At 47.9% G+C, this 20,222-nt stretch overlaps 1 protein-coding gene across 7 annotated transcripts in view; it reads left to right on the top strand.

Annotated features, from left to right (window-relative positions):
* CFAP74 (cilia and flagella associated protein 74) overlaps positions 1–17,798 on the top strand; it is a 28,977-nt gene extending 11,179 nt beyond the window's left edge. For 6 of the 7 annotated variants that reach the window (XM_061567867.1, XM_061567868.1, XM_061567866.1 and 3 more), the window contains 24 exons: positions 719–808; positions 961–1,119; positions 1,397–1,508; positions 2,056–2,162; positions 2,369–2,491; positions 3,182–3,303; positions 3,626–3,754; positions 3,982–4,069; positions 4,746–4,919; positions 5,632–5,765; positions 5,889–6,165; positions 6,704–6,853; positions 7,102–7,250; positions 8,258–8,392; positions 9,118–9,227; positions 9,867–9,922; positions 11,511–11,630; positions 12,559–12,714; positions 13,334–13,460; positions 14,081–14,235; positions 14,799–14,928; positions 15,653–15,780; positions 16,137–16,271; positions 17,582–17,798. In XM_061567867.1, the coding sequence (XP_061423851.1) occupies positions 719–808; positions 961–1,119; positions 1,397–1,508; positions 2,056–2,162; positions 2,369–2,491; positions 3,182–3,303; positions 3,626–3,754; positions 3,982–4,069; positions 4,746–4,919; positions 5,632–5,765; positions 5,889–6,165; positions 6,704–6,853; positions 7,102–7,250; positions 8,258–8,392; positions 9,118–9,227; positions 9,867–9,922; positions 11,511–11,630; positions 12,559–12,714; positions 13,334–13,460; positions 14,081–14,235; positions 14,799–14,928; positions 15,653–15,780; positions 16,137–16,271; positions 17,582–17,701 (3,186 nt within the window). In that variant the 3' untranslated portion in view covers positions 17,702–17,798. The remainder of the gene's footprint in view (positions 1–718; positions 809–960; positions 1,120–1,396; positions 1,509–2,055; positions 2,163–2,368; positions 2,492–3,181; positions 3,304–3,625; positions 3,755–3,981; positions 4,070–4,745; positions 4,920–5,631; positions 5,766–5,888; positions 6,166–6,703; positions 6,854–7,101; positions 7,251–8,257; positions 8,393–9,117; positions 9,228–9,866; positions 9,923–11,510; positions 11,631–12,558; positions 12,715–13,333; positions 13,461–14,080; positions 14,236–14,798; positions 14,929–15,652; positions 15,781–16,136; positions 16,272–17,581) is intronic. The other variant, XM_061567864.1, reaches the window with a different exon arrangement.
* Positions 17,799–20,222: the final 2,424 nt, after the last annotated feature.

The following is a 20,222-nucleotide window of genomic DNA, read 5'->3' as shown; positions in this document are numbered from 1 at the left end:
GGCTCTCGGCGTGTCCATCGCTCCGCGAGTCATCCTCGCTCTCACGGGTTGTTGGTGGAGCGTTCTTTCACCTGGGGAGAACGACTCCGACCACAGGGACCAGGCACCAAGGGGGGCTTTGTTTGCATGCTCATTCAGCTGGCAGAACAAGCCCATATTTACCGTTCGCTGGGAGGACAAATAGATGTTTTGGCCAATTGGCATTCTTCCAAAAACAAGACCAGTCAGTTGAAAGTTCTTCAGGAAAGGAAGCCAGCTGGCTGAAATGTTTAGACTTTTAATTATTGTTAGTGATGGCCAAGACCCTGTTGTTATTTTCAGTGAGTCATGTTACTCTATTCAGATTACACACATTTATAATTTATAATAATTAGAATCACGGTGAATCCTATGCAGTGCGTTCATTACTTGTCACTGATTAAAATATTGCATGAACCAAGGCACCTATTCCATAATTAGTGCTGTTTTTCAACAAAAATATCAGTAGGGTTGTTCTTTTCATAATAAAATGTTGGTGCATTTATATTGGACCATTATAAAGTCACAAATGATTGAGCACACATTGAAATACTTCACCACCATGGTCAATAACAAACACTGCCTGACTTTATTTTCCATCTATGAGGCAGTGTTTGTTAATGACGATGGTGGGAAAGTATTTTCAGCCTACGCCAAACTGGTCCATGAAATGTTACAAACGATTGCCTCTCTCGAACAGAAAAACGAGGACCTGAATGGAGAGCTGCAGTTTGCAGCTCAGAGCGGACCCTTCACAGTGCCAGTGCAGTGCACAACGAAGAAATGTGACGTGAGTACAGCGCAAGGCTCTGCTAAGGGAAGACCGTGGCTGACGGGGATCTATGAGCCAGCACGGGCTGAAGGGATGACGATGATAGACGTGGTGTCCGCTGCCAGCAGGCACTGATACCGGCGATGGCACTGCGTGCGTGTATTGTGCAGGTGACGGTGGACAGGTCCAAGATTGACTTTGACACCCACGTGGTCGGAGAGACCATAAGGAGGACCTTCACGTTGGTGAACCGGGGCGCTCTCGGGACCAGGTTCCGTTTCGTGAAGGCAGACTATGAAGAGGCACAAGAGGTCCGAGCAGCACCACGTGTACGTGTGGCAGTGCCAGCCCACAGCAAGGCCCTGCAAGCACACACACTCCCGTAGGGCTGTTGTCTCCGTCAGTCGCCTCTACTCGCAGGCTAGCCACAGATACCTGTGGTTGTGATCAATGTTGCCATATGTACACAGGAGTGGGTGGCATGACAGCTGCTGTAATGTCTGACGGGGAATCATGCAAGAACTCCAAAGCCAATTTATTTCCCCCAAACGTGCTGTGCTGAGTGGACGTTTGTTCACGTAACCAAGTTGCTATTGTGTGGCACAGGTGGCGCCCGGTGGTGGGGGAGAGGACGCCGGCTCTGTGAGTTCCCAGCGCGGGGTCGCGTCCACGGAGGCTGCTGCTGCAGAGGCTGAAGGGGAGCCAGGGGACAGCTCAGGTGCGGTGCACTGAAACATCCCCACCCCCCCGGAGCAGTGCTCTCTGGGTATGGCCTTGCGTGATGTGGACAGTCGTCCTGAAACTGAATGAAATTGAAGTTTTCAAACGGATAAATACAATGTGGGTGTATTTTTTTAGTAGAAAAAGCACAACAAACGGTAGTTTACTAAATTCTTTGGTATGTTTTTAGAAATGACAGACCGATAGCTGACTTTGAGGACTTTGCATCACACATAGCTCACTCATTTATGGTCACCGGCGGTGGTGCACAGGTAAACATGATGCACTGGGGAGACCCGGTAGCCAGTCTGATTCCCAGCCACGGCTAACATCAGTTGCAAGTGATACCGAAACTAGTTCTTTGGATCCCCTAGCACCCTTTTTATCAATCTGCAGTGACTGGCGTGGTGAAGTATGGTCAAACCCCCAGAATTGACATGTCATGGGGAAGACATACCGCAGGAGATTGACAAAGTACTGTCAATGTGCATGCATTAAATGTCTCTCGTAACGAATGGATGTTGAGTTTTGCGCACATTTTACAGAAATGGTGGAGAGCGATTGCAGTAGAAATAGCCCGGAGAAGGGTGGCGTGGAGAGGGCGACGGAGACGCCAGACCCGGCTCTCCCCGAGGAGCTGCGTACGGGGGAGGTGAGCGCTGCTGGTTTGGCTGGGGTCAACACGGGGGAGGAGACTACGGGCCAAAGGTCAATAAGCTCCCTGCGTCGTAGGGGAGGAGATATAGCAGCAACTAGTGCAGGCAAGTGCATCTGCACCGGGGCTGTGAGGACAGAGGGGCCCATAGGTTGAAGGGGCCCAGGTGCCAGGCTGTGAAGCTGCTGTGTGTGTATGTGTAGGTGGTGGAGGGCGAGCTGCCAGGACTGGGCTACGTGAAGCTGGAGGTGGTGTTCACCCCGACAGTTCCTGGGGACACCCGCGCTACCTTCCACGTCCACTTCACCGACCCCGGCTCCCCACGCGTGAGAGCCTCTCTCAAGGGGGTGGCGGCTGCTTACCTCCACGCTTGGCGGAAATGACAACAGACTGAGAACTCGACTGACAAGATGTCGAATACCTCCTGGTGTATTGTAGTGTAAATGAAAAAACCCTGGATAAATATATTATATAATGGTAATAATGGCCTGTATTTAGTTTGGAAAGCCTGAGTGTCAAGACTTGTTTTCAGAAGGGCCTGCCATTGGAATGTTTGGTCAGCACTGGGTATTTGGCACACACCCATGCGTTTGTGGGGATAACACTTCAAGGTCCGCACAGATGAGCATATCAATCTATTTTATGTCCTTCCATCTGGCCGCTTCACAGCCCAGTTTCACACGTGTGTGTGATGCTGCCAGCCCTTGACTCCAAAGCGTTTGATATTAGGCATGTGCCCCCGTACCCGGCAGTTGCGTAGTGATGTGCAGGTGGTGCAACTGCACCAGTGCCAATTGTGAAGGGAGGGGGGGGGCGGGGAAGCGGGGCACTGGATTGAGGGACCCATTTCATTCCGTGCCCCAGGGCCAATGCTAACCAAGCGATGCCACTGTTGCCCAGCTGCACGAGTGTACTTGACAACTGCTGCAGAACAAAACCGATACATGGACACCTCACTACCCACACCCTTACACCAAGCGACGCTGTGTCGACGGTGTCCGTGGCCACTGTGTCAGTTGGAGGTGCGGGCAAGCGCGCTGGCGGTGGACGTTCCCGTGTGGGTCCAGCGGCCGAACGTGGACCTCAAAATTTGCACGTTTGACCGCCTCTACCAGGACTCCGTGCTGGTCCATAACCGGTGTGTCCAGCACCTGCAATGCACACTCACAGACCATGCTGAATGGTTGATTTGTTTTAATTTAATTCAACTGAGAGCCTGTTGGTAGAGAATGTATCCTTATGGAGAAACCTGTGAAATATCACTGCAGAAGCATCATCTACATTCATCACACGGCACATGAAGGTGGGGTGTTGCATAAAGCATGTGTGCATTAATGAGCCTGTTCTCTGTCATCGCACTGCAATGTAGGTCTTGTCTCACACCATCTATCCACCTCTTGGTTGGCTGACCTGTGATGAAAAACGTTATTTACTTGTGATCCACTGATGTGCTTTGCCAGAGCAACGACTGCACTTCGCCTGAAGTTTGAAGTGTGCAGGCAGCTGCAGAATTACCTGGAGGTTTTGCCCAAGAACGGCTACATCCAAGCACAGTCCACGTTCTCCGCTCAGCTCAAATTCCTCCCCAGGTAATGGCGCTCCCGAATACGAGATCAGAACATACGTAGTACCTGAGTGTCGACTCATTGCAGCACAGCAGAGACAGGGATTTTGACTGGTTACTTGTAAGCAGAAACATGAGTAGTGCAAGCAAGGCTGGATTAACCCATGAAACTAGAGTTTATTTAGAATGTGTTTGAAATTTGCGTGTCTTTACATGCGCTCATGTTTTTTGTGTGCGTGTACATTTTTACAGACAGAGCATGGCTGTGGATGCACCTGGATATTTTGATAAAGACACGTGTGTGCTAGAAGCACCTATACTCATTCGAGTTGGAGATCAGGTGAGGATTTTGGCTGTCTGCTTTTGCAGTCCCTTGTTCAGTCAGCCCTCCACGCTGTAACGTTAAAGCACGTCTTGTCGAAATAAAAAATATAGCAATGGGTGAAATCAATGCAACACTCTTGAGAGATCTTGGATAAAAATATAGATTTGTGGTGGTCACTGAGACACGACTCGTGTAAATATTGCCCACACGTGGGCAGCAGGGTGGCGGCGGTGGCACAGTGCTAACACAGTGAGCAGGGCCTGGGTTAAATTGACAACTTCGGTGCCATTCTGTGTGGAGTTTGTATGTTCCCACCCGTTCTGTGTGGGTTTCCTCCGGGTTCTCTGCTTTTTTCCCATAGGTAAAAACTGACAAGAACATACAACGTAACTGGTATTGGCCAAACATTTCAATGCTCAAAGAGTGTCTGCATATGACTCAAAATGGGATTATGAATAACGACATTGCAATGAAAATTTGGCAGGGCCCTCATGAACAAAAGTACTGAGACTCGGTGATGCTTTGCTGGGTAAACGAATGTTACTATAATAGTAATGAAATCACACAACGTTCTATTGGGGGTTCCTGACTTTGTGAAGGCAGCATTCTCCAGCACCCAAGAGGAGAATTCCTCACGGGGGCATGCCAGGTTCGCCGACGGTGTTGAGAACGCCGCGTCTCGTTTCCCCAGACCAAGCCCGTACCCTTCACGGTGCACGCCATCATCACGTCGTCCGACCTGCACTTCGATCGGGCGGTCATCGACTTTGGCTGTTGCACCATATTTGAATCGGTGAAGGCCACAGTCAAACTCACCAACGACTCCATCCTGGCGCAGGACTTTGGCTTCGTAACAATCCCCGAGGTACAATTTATAACTTACCTGACAACACGAGCCCAGTTGCAGCCTCTTAAAAATAAAAAAAATCACCTTCCTCTCCATAAACCCCACATGATTCATTGACTTGTCACAAGTCGGGTTCGCAATTTGATTCTCTGTCACATTTTGGGGTCATATGGTTCAAGAAAGAATTTGTAAAAAAAAAACTATATTTACTGTCTCATACCAAATGCATCTCTTCCAAGGCATCTGTGCAGCCTGTACGATGAGGCCACAATACGCTTGAGACTCGAGAGCTTCCTCCAGTGGAGGCCCTTTTTCCAGAAAAATCAGCAGCAAGTGATTTCAGGGCTGTGCCTTTGTGTTGCACGCTCGAAATGAAGAGATCAGGGGCTGTGGATTCATGGCAACGCATTTATTTTGAATGTCTGTCAAACACAACAGTGCGTGTTTCATACTGAGCAGGGCGGGTGGCTCAGTGACAGAGCAATTGGAGGTTGAGAGCTAATTTCCTGACCGGGGGTTGACTCAGCTCATCATCTCTCCACGTTCCCTAAAATGAATACTAAATTGTGGGGAAGTCACCAGTGGTCGTCCTATGGAGAGACTTGGAATTTTCAGATGAGTATGTGAGCACCACCTTAATGCACATCCCTTAGGGCGCTGTGCTCAACAGTTTCCTCGGACCGTGGCGACTCGTGCGGCGTTAACACGAGTGTCTCACCCGCCCGCATAGTACGTGGACGTGCAGCCGAACCACGGCTTTGGAACAGTGCTGCCCCTGGACACAGTGCTCATCGACATCATCTTCAGTGCCACAAAGGCCAAAGAGTATAAGTTTGACTTGACCTGCAAGTCAGGCACTAACAGGTACGTTTTAGACAGTCGACACAATGACTACCCTTGCTACTTGTATGCTGGTCATGAAATTTGTCCGTAATTAATACTTCACGACCAGAGAAGCTGTAGACCAATACATTTCGTGTGTGGCAGAGACTTCCAGCTGAGGTGCGTGGCCACGGGCGTGCACCCCCCACTGGAGCTGTCCCACTCCCTGCTGCGCTTCAGAGCCACGGCCGTCGGGGACACGTCGGTGGCGTCGTTGCACGTCGTCAATTCCCACACGAGCGCCAATGAGTACAGCCACCCCGTGCCCCGCGTCGGCAGGGGGGATGTGGCGCCCGTGGGCCCCACCTCCTTCCAGTTTGTGGTGCCGCCCGACTGCCCGCTGAGCGTCTCCCCCGCCGTGGGCACCGTGGCGCCGGGACTAGTGAGTCGCAGAGTCTGGATCATACAGATTTCTGAGTCAATGGTGCGGAGCAATGACTCGCCCCTGTTCTCCCTGGGTATTCTGATTATTTCCTCACACGTGGCGATATTGTACCTGCCGTTACTGCTTAAGATTGTCGTACCACAGTGGCACGTTATGAGTTTAATCACGTTTTTTACCGCAGCATATTCTGAAATTTGTTGTCCTTCCCCCGCACATTCGATTAGCACGGTTGGCTACGTACGGTGCGGAAGAAGTTCAACATACGTATATACGTACATATGTGTACGTACATCCACAGAACTATGTGGACCTCAGTCCCCTCACTTTTTAGACACCCCTTAATATTTACTGTGGTTCGTACCATTGACTCATAATCAGAAATCAGAGGTCAATATTTTGAGTGCCATGTGGAACTGGTGCTCAAGACGGAAATGAGCGCCGCTCTCTCTCTCTCTTCCCTTGCCGCTGCTGTATATCTTTGTCTCTGCATCTTTCCATTATCTACAACGATTCCCTTTTCCACGTCTTCTCACAGAAGCAGCTCGTGCGACTGCTGTTCCGGCCAGTGCTGTCCGAGCAGCAGGTGCTGGAGGAGATGGAGAGGCTGTCTGCAGTTCGCAAAGCCAAGAGCATCGCAAAGCTCTCTGCCTCCTCACAGGCACAACCGATCCCCACAGCAGCATCAGTAAGATTTCGCTTAAGAACACGCCTTCCGTTTATTGAACACAATTCAGGAGAAATTTCACTGCAAATGATTGATTTCTCCCGTTCTGGAGATTTGATTTTTTTTTTTAAGAATTGACACAACTGATGAATCGGTGATAATTTAGCCAGCAGCATCAGGATTCATACAGCAATGAGAACTGCACACTTCGTCAAATATATTCATTGCTTGATTCTTCCTCACCATCCCATGGCACATGCTCTACTCAGAAACCTGCTGGAAAAAAGGGCCCGCTCATCAACAAGAAAAGACTCAAGGAGGGACATAAAAAGAGTGGCAAGGAGCCAGGAAACCACACAACGCACGCCACACCAGATCCTGTCAATGGAAACGTGTTTGTGGAGCCTGTCTTAAGCAAGTGAGTGTCAACCCAGCGTCTGTCTGCACGCATGTTGGGTTGCTTGGTTGTGGTTGTCAAAAACCACGACGGCCGGGACATAGATGTCCTGTCAGGTTGATTTGGTCCATTATAATCATACTGCACCTTTTCATACCGTCCAATGTTATTAAAATTGTGTTATATTTGGATGCTTTTACGTTTAGTCGTGCACAGATTCAAACCCGGTTCATAAACAATGCCGGATCATTGCTCAGACATAATCTTAGCCGCCTGTACTACCCAGCCACCTTAAGACCAATTAATAAGAATAATTGCAACTTGTAAAGCACACAGCTTTCACAAACTCACAAAGAAAACAACAACGCAGCGCGAGGAATCACAGACAAGTGGGAAGGCAGCAGTCAGGCGGTGAGCCGGTGCCAACAATTCCCCAAGCTCTGTGGTCCTCTATATATCTATGAAGGTTTTTTTCAGCCAATTAATGAGTGTTTTACGAGTGGGAGGAACCCAGAGCACCTTGAGAAAATCCACCCGTGTGAGGAGGCAACACACTATCCCATGCAGGTGAAACAGATGGGTATTCGTCCACATTTTTCCTTATCACTTTTTTCCTGCAACCTTGGCTATGGCACCTCAACACCCACGGGAAGGGAGTTTCACGACATTTGTGTGATCCACCAACCCTAGCGAGGCCACTCTTGCAAATTAGACTATCCTGGTCTCTTGAGGTCTAACCTAGATAAACAAAATAAACTTAACTGCTCAGCAGTGAACTTACTAACATCAAATAATTCCAGACCTCACGCTTCAGTTATTAGACATGTAGCACCGTGACCTAAATCTATACTAAAATTTAATGACTTATAGGCCCCCAGAAAAAAATGTGATAACCTGGAGAGGCCTCCCACCCGGGTCTGTAGTTCTGGCACTTTTGACCCTTTCTGGCATGTCTGTCCGCAACGCGGGCCCCGCCGATATTCTGATTCATGCAGCAGTGGCTCGTCCCACGTGGCTTTGCATTCCAGGGAGGACGAGCTGGTGGCTGCCCGCGCTTCTCTACTCAGGGAATTCCCGGGGAGCTACAGCACCCACACAGTCGCCTGCTTTGTGGTCAGCGGCAATGCCTTTTCACAAAGTCAGCCCGGGCAACTCAAGTGCAGGTCGGTGCTGCTGACGCGTCGAGTGTGCCAAACACAAGCTAAGGCCCCATTGCAGGTTGAATGGGGCCTACCCAAAACTCCTGCACCTCTTATTACTTTAGAAAGCAAGGTAATACACACTTGAACAACACGTGTATGTTGAAAAAGTTTCACACCATACGTAGCCAACCGTGATGATTGTGAGGCTCACATTTAGCAATAACGTATCAAGGTTTGATATTTCATAGCTACTTATAGCTCTCCATCATGATCATTAGCCATGGTCAATCAACTGCTGGATGAAGGCCTCCCCAAGCCGTGTAGCTCTCATTACCAACAAAATGTAAAGCCTGCTCGTGCCCGTAAAGAAAATGGATATACCATTTTATAGTTTATTAATGTTACAATGGTTAACTAGCACTGAAGTTGCCACATAAATACTGTGCCAGATATCCCTTCTAGATACACACCTAGAGTAGATACATACCAAGACTGCGTGTCCTGGGCTGTCCCACACAAGTTTGATACTTTGTTCTCGAGAAAAAAAACCACTTTAAAGCCGTGGTGAGGAATACCATCACGACACTGGCGACGTCGCTCCAATGTCGCTCGCACACATCGCAAAACGTTAGTGCCGTGACATCACCGGAGTGGTATAATGGGACATACGCCTTGCTGCTGCTGTTGCCTTGTGTGTGGCTCCCCCCGTGTGCTTATGTGGTGGCCGGGCCTCCGTTTCGCCTCAGTGTGCACAACACTCTGTACCTGGAGGTGCACTGCCCAGCCGTGTCCCCGCCGCTCATCTGCGTTTCTGACAACGGCCGAACCACCCTTGACTTTGGGCAAGCATGCATCGGTGAGGCTGCCTGGCACGGCTATCCACTCGTGCTCCTCGCGGTGCTGTGGGTCGCAAGGCAGAAGTCATTGTGCTGTCATGCCAGACAGTTGTTTCAAACTGTACATGCCCTTTAAAGACCTCACTTGACATAAATCTAAATGTCAATGAGGATTTCCAAAAAGCTGACCAACAGCACTACGTGAGCCTAACATCACATTTGTTCCCAGAACTGTGATGCGATTTCATGACTTGCAATATAAAAGGCTTTCCCCAAAGATGTGGATGGTCAAAGGTCTAAATGTACTTCTGATATGATGCCTGGAAAAGAAAAAAATCCTGCGTGTAAATAGGGCATTGCATGACAGTACAAACATTGCTTCAACTACAGCCAAGTAGCAAGGCAATCAGGCGTTGAGCCGGCACCAATAATTGCCCAAGCTCTGCGCTCCTCTATATATTAAAATGATTTCAGCCAAGTAATGAGTGTTTATAAATGTGGAAACCAGAGCATTTGGAGAACTCCCACGCATGCGATCGTATAGAGTTCATGTAGATTGTTGTATTACGTGGGCTATATCAGTATCACAGTGATGGAGGTTATAGCCTTGCCCTTCCCATGATCGTGAGGTTTGCTTGTTGCTGCTGCTTCTGCTGCAGGTCAGACAGTGACAAAGCGGATCACAGTAGAGAACATTTCTAACCAGCATCTGAAGGTATCCTTAAAAGCGAGTCAGCAAGCTCCTTGGTGAGGCTAACCACATAGTATTAAGCTGTGACCAGTATTGTGGTAAACGTTATGTTTGGTATTAAACGTGTAAAGCATGGTGGCACACACCTGTAAATCCAACACTTTGGAGGTAAGAACTGGTGAATAGCATAGACTTGCCAAACTCCGTAAGCCACTGGGCCGCAAGGTGGCTAGGAAATGGCAGTATAGCAGGTGGGTTCGCAAACCCATATGTGCGGACTTTTAAATGTTATTTTCTTGTGTGTACGTGGGTTTCTCTGGGAACTTCACATTCCTCCCACAATGCAAACCCTGCCTTACAAGAGACCTGGCCAAACATCCCAATGCAGCACTTTCCTAAAAACATGTCTCAAGACACGCTCAGGTATGGCTGGATAAATGACATTATTACTATGATCATCATTCTTGGGATTTAGAATTTGTATTTATCAAGTGCTTGAATGTGACTGCATCTCTAAAATGTTGTGCAGCACATAATCATTACACGATTAACAGAGCGATAGTGGGAAATGAGAATGGACAAAAAATCAACGGAGTTGGGGCAAAGCAGGCAGAATGATTGAGTACTGAGCATCATGACATTTTCACACCACACACACATATTGGCGCTTTGGAATCAATGTATTGTTGAGTAAACTTGACATAAAGACATCTCTTCCCAAATTGTATTCCTCACATGTTCAAGTCGACAGCAAAATAGCGAAGACATTTCTGTCTGGTTCACATCAATGGATTGATATTCTTTGGTTCTTTCGGTAAAGTCACGTAGATAGAAAATAATAAAAGGTAAAAACCACGACGTTTCGATCGCAACGCAAGCGATCGTCCTCAGGTGAACAAATACAGCTGGCGGACCGTTGAGAGGAATATAGCGAGAGGGCTGCTCGAGCCAAAGCAGAGCCACTGCAACCAAATGTTATATATGCTTGGAGTAGGCGGACGTAGAGATGGAATTTGCAAGTAAATGAAAGATCGCAGAGCTAGGAATACATCGGCTAATTACGTCTGTATTAATCACAATACTTGTGGTCAGAATGCAAACAAAAATAAAGCGATGGGTATTACCTCGGTGTCGCGGCGTCTCTTCAGAGAAGTGAGAGACTATATTCCTCTCAACGGTCCGCCAGCTGTATTTGTTCACCTGAGGACGATCACTTGCGTTGCGATCAAAACGTCGTGGTTTTTTACCTTTTATTATTTTCTATCTACGTGACTTTACCGAAAGAACCAAAGAATATGAATTCCTGCAGTCACGAAAGCTTTAAGTCAAGAATCAATGGATTGCTTTTTTTTCATAAAGCAGTGTGTGGGAGTTTGTTGAATTTCAGCTGCTCAAGACCAACGGCAGCGGTGCAATCCAAAGGGATCCTTACATGAAGCGGTGGATACACAATGACTGGCGTGAAACTAATCCATTTAACAACCCGCCTTGTCCTATTTGACGTGCCCTGCCGGGCCCCGAGCTTCACCGCAGCCCTCACCGTTGGTGCAGCGGTGATTTTATGACGATGCTCGGCAATGGGAGTCAGTCCCTTAACGCAGCCGTGCCCAAGCCGACGTGCTCTTTGCTGGACCCGCTGGGGCCGTTCACGCTGCTCAACGCCCTGCGTCCCATCTCGCCCGGCTGCACGCACACGCTGGTGCTCGCCTTCGCCGCCCTGCAGCAGCGACAGGTACTCACGGGCATTCAAGAGGCGAGCGGTGGGGGGCGGAGGGATGCACAACAGGTAATTTAACCTGGGCCACATACATAACGGGCTTGTGTTTTGTGATTCCTGAATAATTGGGCCCCCGCGTGGCATTCTGCTGCAGCCCCCCAGACGGCCCTTAGCATGTACGTTGAACTTCTTTCGCACTGTATGTAGCCGACCGTGATAATCGGAGGTGCGGGGGCACAGCTACATCTGACTTTCCTCTCGACCCTTGACCTAATTTTATACATTGGCCACATACCCTTTCACCAAAAATGTACTCCTCTGCCATTTAATTAGACTGCAACTGACCTACATGGAAATTGGTTGCAATGTTGAGAATTGCTGGTTCAACCTTGATGGAGCTATGTGGGTAGGGAGGACTCCACCACTTGCTCGGAGCCACCAGCACCACACCACGCTCTCTGCAACACGAGACATTTTTACAATAGCATCTCTAAAGGTACCTTTGTCTTTGTACAAGCCACCAAAGTGTGCATGTGCTTAATAATTGCACGTGACTCAATCGTCTAAAAGGCTACATAGGTTTAGATTTTGTACAGTATATGTAAGTGGATGTTTTGCATGGTGTGAGCGGTGGGGGAGTAGTTAGCGTGCCGTGCCACGAACATACCAAAGTGTGATCAATTCTTGGCCACGATTAACACCAGTGGTGTATAACGGTAATAGTATTTGGCATCCTCTAGGTCGACTCAACCTTAAATGAGTATCTGGTGCAATATTGTAAACATCAGCACTGTAGAGACAGAGACAGCTGGCCATGGTTCTGGCCTCACCATCTCCTCCGTGCCAGCCTTAATAGGTGCTCGCTAACAGCACTTCCCCCAGAAGTGTGTTAAAAGGCTACCTACACAGGAGATCTTTGTCTTTGCTGTGGACGCGCGCACAGTTCCACGAGCGGCTGGAGGTGCAGGCCGGTGGTGCGGTGCTCACCCTCACGCTGGTGGGGCGGGCCCAGCTCCCGCTGGTCACCTGCTCCTTGGAGGAGCCTTGCCTGAGCCTGGGCCCGGTGCTATCGTGCAGCACTGCTAGCGCCGGCTTCAAGGTCAGCGACCTCAACACAGGGCACACGCATCACTGCCCCTTGTTGTTCCCGTATTTTCACAATAATCCAATACTACAGAAGCCTATTGGGTTATTTTTAGCGAATGCAGTCCTTGAAAGTTTAGTATAAAAGCCATCAATCTATGATGAGAATTTAGTGAGAACAATCAGGCTATTATGAGTGGTTCTCCAAATGTGGCCATTTAAATGGCTTATGAAGTTTTAATGATATTCACATTCAAACAAATTACTTTTCGTAGACTGCACACTTGTTAGAAAAGTAACATCTAACCTAATGAGTATCCTCCATAAGCGCTCTGAGCAGCTTGGCATAATGGGTACCACAGTATGTTAAAAACATTATTTATTAGATAGTTTTACATATTTACGTCCGTGTGCTTTAAATTACACCGTGGATGCTGGGATCAGGTTAAAACCACTCAAAGTTGGATCTTTTTGGTCAGTTTTTGTATAGAGTTTTGTTTCAAATGTACAGTGGTGTGCATGCACAAAACTAAGCGTATATGGTGTCAAGTATAGAATAGTATTGTAAAGTACGATTCGTACATATCTATATGTGGTTTGTATAACGACGATGAAAGCTGTGCCGTTCTCCACAGCTTCATAACGACTCTTCGGTGCCAGTGTCATTCCTGCTGACGCTGGACAGCGAATCTCCCGGACTCCACTCCTCGCTTCCAATCCTCGCTCCCTCTGGGGGCAGCAGCAGCAGCAGCTCATCAGTGGGCAAGTCCAGAAGCTCGCACTCACGCCAGTGCCCAGAACACGAACCATGCCACGGCAGCATCCACGCCTGGCTTTAATGGGCCGACTTTTAAATGGATTTGAGTTAAATGCGAGCCAGCTCACATTACAGTAACCATAACCATCATCATCAGTAATTATCGTGATTTATCCACCGCTAGATGAAGGCCTCGCGATGCAGCACCAATCCATCCAGGACCTACACGAGAGCCAGTTCCATCGCTCCACAGCCTTCGTCGCTCAAGATCGTGCACCTAATCTATTCACTTAGGGGTCACAACAAATATAACAATCACATTATCTTGTGTTTTTAACATTATGTAAACTCATGTCTTAGATGGTGTTCACTCGTTTTCTGGACACTTGCTTTGCCTTTATAAGGTGAATTGGCATATTAATTCTGAATATATCTCAGCTCTTGGTAATTACATGCTTTTAACTTTGTAAATTGTTTAACAGCAGGCACATTGCATTGTTTACCTCTGCTATTCGGTGTCTCTAACTCTGCGTGCTAGTAAGCTCAATGTTACAGCAGGTGAGATACCCAGCGTTCACTCCAGACTGTGCCAACTGCTCTGTGACATTGCTTCCCCACGATCCAGGTACGCAGAACCACAGTGGGCTCAGTGTCTTCAGCGTGCAGCCAGTGCAGGGCATCATCCCGGTGGGCGGAGACACAGAACTGCTGGTCACCTTCAGCCCAGACCACGCCAGCGCTCGCTACTCCGACCGCCTCCGTCTCCTCCTCTTTGGCAAGGTGTGCCTCTCACGCTGTACTGCTGCCGCTCAGCCATGGGGGACGATCGAACATAAGACGGATAGCAACTTTGAGTGTGAGAACTTGATATCTACATGGAAAACTGAACAATGTAATGCAAGAAATGACACGATTTGCCATAAATACTAGACAATCAGATGCAACCGGAAGCGTCTAATGCAAAGTTCTTGAGTAAAGTCATGGACTGGGCATAAACAGAAGTCCAAGATCACAGACATCTTTGAGAAAGTACATGGCACAGAGAGATGTGTTGTCCCCAGTAGCGTACTAACTACGCAACAAACAGCTTTTGTTCTGTGAGCAGTATGAGCCATTCTAGATTCACACGTTCTTGTGACGATTCACATCTTGATTTGAAGCTTTCGTGACTACAAAGATTCATACTCTTAGGTTTTTTCGGTAAAGTCACGTAGGTAAAAATAAATAATAAAAATATGTAATAATAAAAATAACATCTTGACTGTCCGTTACGGGACAAAACACTACAGTGAGTCTGTGTAACGGGGCTGTATGTATGAATGTGCCCGCGTGTTTGTTGCTAGGAGTTTCGTGTGATAGAGCTGAAGGGCTGTGCAGTGAAGCACATGTTGTATCTGGAGGGCGGAGACCCTCTGGACGTTGCAGTGGAATCCCTGGCCCCCCTGCCCGTCTGGGGAGATGATGAGTCCTCAGGTATGGAGTGCGTTTATTTTAGACAAGGCCCAATTCTTCTGCCTGGCATGTTCCCTCTCATTTGAGATCTGCCCTCCTCGTCCTTGACTCATTCTTATCCCGAGACATCTCCACGTCCACTCCACAGTCCTTTATTATTCTCGTTCAATGCTTAGACCACCTATTTATATGCTTTATTCATTAGCCCAGTTCATGTATTGGGGAAAAAATATTTTTCAGTCATTTCTTTGGCAAAAACATTCCGTATTTATCACCAACAATGGGGCTTTTGGCCAAGGTGATACTTGGCTATTTCTTCAGTGTGTGAATCTGGCCTGTAATTCGTTTTCACTTGCTGCTATTCGGCGTTATTACAAAGTCATCGTACCATGCATTACAACTTGCAGCGATACACTGCAGCATCCAACTGGGACTGCATCTGAAGTTGCTCTGTGACGTGAGGCTCGTCAAACCCAAGCCCTTGCCCCCTATCATGGTGCAGTTCATATTTACCAAGCATCGGATATGTGTAATGCGTAAACACTTGTAGGTATATTGAACTTCTTTCGCACAGTACTTTAACTTAACTTTCATTTAAGCGGAGAAGATTGATGTGCGTGACAAGGTGCAGCACCTTGGTGGGGCGCGAGGACTGGAATTTGACAATCCCTGGCTTGTCAGATGCTCACATACCAAGCGGACCGCTGTACTCACTATCACCACCACGTTGGTGCTGCCCGGGTAGATGTAGCGGCGACTGTGAAGCCGTTCCTGCTGACGATGAGGAGCACCCAGACGGACGACGGCTTCAGCCCGGTCACTCGAGAGCTCTTCGTGGGCTGTGTGTGCCCTGCACAGTCGAGCAGCAGAAAGGTGGCCAACTCGCTCTATCCTCTCCATGTTGCTCTACATGACGAGTGGCAGGAATACTCACCCTGACACATTTTCATTAAATATATTGCGGGTGGTGGGCAATGCAGCAAAAAACATTACTGTGCTGTACTCCTATGCTCCCATGTCCATGCAGCCCACATTCACCCAAACCCTACACTGACCAGCATGATGAAGTATTATCAACTATCAATCAACTGATAAGGGCCTCCTTGTTGCTGTGAAAACAAATGACGAAATCTGCAGTGCACACCTACAGGCTATCTGCCCATGGACCGTGATGATGATGGACACGAATACGTACGATTATTATGTTCTTAGCGTGGTTTCTTTGTCAGGGCGGAGAGTTTATTTTTGACAACATCGCCGAGGCCCGTGCCAAGGGCTTCACGGTGGAGCCCGTGCGAGGCAGCGTGGAGGCGGGGCACAAGAAGAGCGTGTGCGTGACCTGGAGCCCAGTGGACGGACAAGACGTGAGTTCACCACCGGCGCCACCGCAATAACCAAACACCGCCCTCGGCGTACACAAATGCACCCACCCACCGTGGATGTCACGCACTTAACAGTGCATCAATTCAAATAGATTCTTACGCTCGTGATACACGCATCGAATTATAAGTGCAAGAATTGAGTCAATTATGAAAAGTGTACGCATATTATTTGCCTTAACACTTAGGTTTTCGCGACCAATATCCTCCATAATACAAGTTTTTTTGGGTTAGATCACGTAAATATGTACATGTCGTTAAACCCGCCACCACCCGACACAGCCAATTAGTAAGGTTTGTCATGTAAACAGAATGTGCCAATTCGATACTCGTGTAGTGGTTTCACGGGAAGCACACACTTCACAGGGAGGCAACATGTTTATTTCTCGACTTACATAAATCACAACGGGTTAAACTAGACCCTAACGGGGTTAAACTAGACCCTAAAGGGGTTAAACTAGACTCTAATGGGGTTAAACTAGACTAATGGGGTTAAACTAGACCCTAATGGGGTTAAACTAGACCCTAAAGGGGTTAAACTAGACTCTAATGGGGTTAAACTAGACTCTAATGGGGTTAAACTAGACTCTAATGGGGTTAAACTAGACTCTAATGGGGTTAAACTAGACTCTAATGGGGTTAAACTAGACCCTAATGGGGTAACTAGACTACAACGGGGTACGAGACCACAACGAGGTCACTACATAACGGGGTGAGTCAGTTCTCATACTGCCTGACCCACGATGCTGAACGTGAGGAGCGAAGACCCAAGACTGAAGAGCGGCGAAGTGTAGCGAAGTGTAGCACGGCGGGTCCCATTCCTGTAGACGGCCACCCTCGGCCCTCAGGGCCCCTTCTCATCCTCTGCTGAGCGTGGCCTCCCCTGCCCTTGGCCCTGCCTCCTTCTCGATCTTCCTAGAAGGTAATCGAACCACGCCACCTGTCCCTCTTGGGTTCAACCACCTGCCACATCCTCCCTACCCCCCTTCTAACGTCCACCGGGACTAAGCCCGCGAGGGCTCCCTTTCCATGCCGTAACATACCCTGGTGCCAGCGAGAAGCTTTAACACTCGCAGCTCCACTTTCTTATCAGTCGCTAGCGCTAAACGCCATAGTGACTCCATTAACGTCGCTCACTAGTGCAGCACACGTGTCAATAAAAACATATTATAAACCAGTACGTAGTAAATATAAGCATGCGGGATAAATATAATCAGTAGCCATCTGCTTCAAATGGGTAGGGGTTGCCAAGCGTGCAGGCACACAGTGAGGTGCAGCGGGGCGTTGTGTTGCAGCCGTGGGCGCCAGCGTCCGCGTCCGTGTCGCTGTCCCTGCGGAGCGGCGACGCAACGGAGGCTGTCGCTGTGCTGCTGAGGGCCACGCCGCTGCCTGCAGCAGAGGGGCCCGGCGCCTGACGTCAGTGAGAGATGTGACCCAGCGAGTCGGGGCGAGGACGCCGCTGCGTTGCCACTTGTTTTAACGCTGTTCTCTGTACCGCAGGACGCGTGGAAAGGTTGTGTGTAAAAAAAAAAAAAATTCGGAAATGTAAAAAGGCTACAAAGGTAAAGGTGCAGCCATGAAATTTCTGGCACAAGGCCCTCAACTGGAGGAGCTCACGAGAGGGCTCAGCAGAGGCCCCTCCTGAGGGTATTTGGCCCAGGCAACTTGGAAGTGCGAGTCCCCACACTTTATCTGAATATGTATCATAATTAAATATCCACTAATTAACTGCATTTAGATTTTGTAACCTATTTGTCTTGCAAAGCAAATCATAGCAACCAAAAGTAAACTCTTAAACAGGCATAATACTTAATTTTTTTCTGAAAATGCACTACTGTAATATATGCAAAGACTGCCTTGAATAAGCGTTGAAACTAAAACATTTACAGCAGGGCAATGCTCAGCAACGCCAATGAAAATAAAGTACGAATGCAAAAAGTGTGTTGCCTCTTTACACGCCTGTATATTCAGTTCAGCCTTTCCAGTGCATTTACCATTACATTTTCGTGCACCACCAAAGTGAGGTCGTTGAGACTCTGTTGTGTATTGTCTCCGTTATATTTGGCGCTTCAGGGTGGCGTGCAATGTTATAGCCGACGCCTGCAGACGGAAAAATGGGGAATTCGTCTCTCTCCTTTCAATGCCACCTGTACGGATGAGGACTCGGTCTCAGCTCTGTCGCGTTTAGTTTAGCTCATCTGGTTGGCTCTCAAGGGCTACGAATGCAAACCTCACAGTCTCATAGAGCCCACAGAGATGTGTATCCAGTACCCATTGCTGTGTCGCACAGTAGCACGTAGAGCGATACGGCACCCCGTGCTGGTTGTGCGTCTGAGAGAGATGGAATAAATACATTAATAGCTTGAAACCAAAACGTGTCCTCGTCTATGATTACGAGCTGATCTTGCCCAATCTCAGAAGCTAAGCATGCTCGAGCCTGGTTAGTACTTGGATGGGAGACTGCCTGGGGTGTTGAAGGCTTTTTCTGTCTGCAGGGGGCGGACTTCACTCACGACACCAGTGTCTGCAACAAACCCCTTCTTTCATTTTGATCTAAACATCCAAACTTGGGGATTTTATTATAAATAAAATGAGTGCATTGGCAGTGAGGCAAAATAACACTCCCCACGATCACCGTTAACTGCACGTTAAAAACAGGTGGCACAAGTGATGATAGGTAATTGGCAACATCTGGGGTTGATAACAAACAAGCGTGTGCGGCAGGAGGTGCGGTGCCTCCAGCTGTCCTGGCTGGGAGGTGCTGATCAATGTCCCAGTTAAGAGATGGATGTGGGCAAGTCGAACTGTGCTCTGGTGTTTGGGACGATGGATGGGATGGTTTATTTTCCCTTCCCCCAGTCGTCCGTGCTCTCGCATCTCTCTTCCCCTGTTTGGCTCTAGACCTTCAATGCTACATATGACTGTCTCTTTTCAAATAAAATACACAACACAATACTGTTTGTGTAAACTATATGCCTATTTTTACTTATTCTTAGTTTTTTTCGGTAAAGTCACGTACCTACGTGACTTTACCGAAAAAACCTAAGAATATGAATCATTGCAGTCACGAAAGCTTCAAATCTATAACTATTTTTACTTCTTAAGATGCAGTCGCGTGTAGACGCTATAACTATTTATATGAACAGTCCATCATCTCTCGGGTCGATTAAACGAGTACCACTTCGTGGGGAAGCCAACAGTTGCTGCCCTATGGATAGACTCGCCCAGCCATAGGAATGTGGAAAATCCGCCACCAGCTCTGCAGGGTTGTAAACAGCAGATGAGCACCAATGCAGCAGGACATCACTGTGACCTTTGATTTGATTTCTTTACCAAAACTCTGGCCATCATGGGGCTCACAATAAGGCAGATTCCAAATCGTAAAAACTCAATGCAATACATTATTGTTTTTGGTGATTATTGAGTCAAACAATCCCAATTTCCACTATACTCTGGTGCAGGAGTCAAGGGCGTGCCACGTTTTAGGCGTGGCAATTTTCAGATGTCAAGAGCCCTGCTGACTCAAAGAGCACTGTCAGCAGCAACACGCTCAAACCTGCTGGGGGTGTCGTCCACGTGTGTGGCCTTATTTGCATTATTCAAATGCAAAAATTGGGCATATGTTACATTATATTTGTTTTAACACTGATTAAAACATTTTAATTGGTGAAGTCATAATTTTACTCTATGATTAACATTTACTTTTCTTCCTCATTCTCAGATGAAATTTCTAAATGGAAAGAAAATATACTGAATTGAAACAAAACATCATTGATGAATGTTCAAAGATTACACCTGTAATCTTCATAAAGAGCCCTAAATTCATTAAAATAATGTATCAATGCATGCATTATTAATGTTAATGCAGAGCGATATCCGAACCGGTCTTTGCACCAGCACGGTGAAGTATGGTTAAAAAAAAACCTTCCATGACCT

Source organism: Lethenteron reissneri, chromosome 40 (genome assembly GCF_015708825.2).
Source record: "Lethenteron reissneri isolate LAM-NWPU_2019-01 chromosome 40, ASM1570882v1, whole genome shotgun sequence".
NCBI lineage: Eukaryota > Metazoa > Chordata > Hyperoartia > Petromyzontiformes > Petromyzontidae > Lethenteron > Lethenteron reissneri.
Note: the sequence above shows the minus strand (reverse complement) of the source record. Positions and strands in the feature narration are given on the sequence as shown.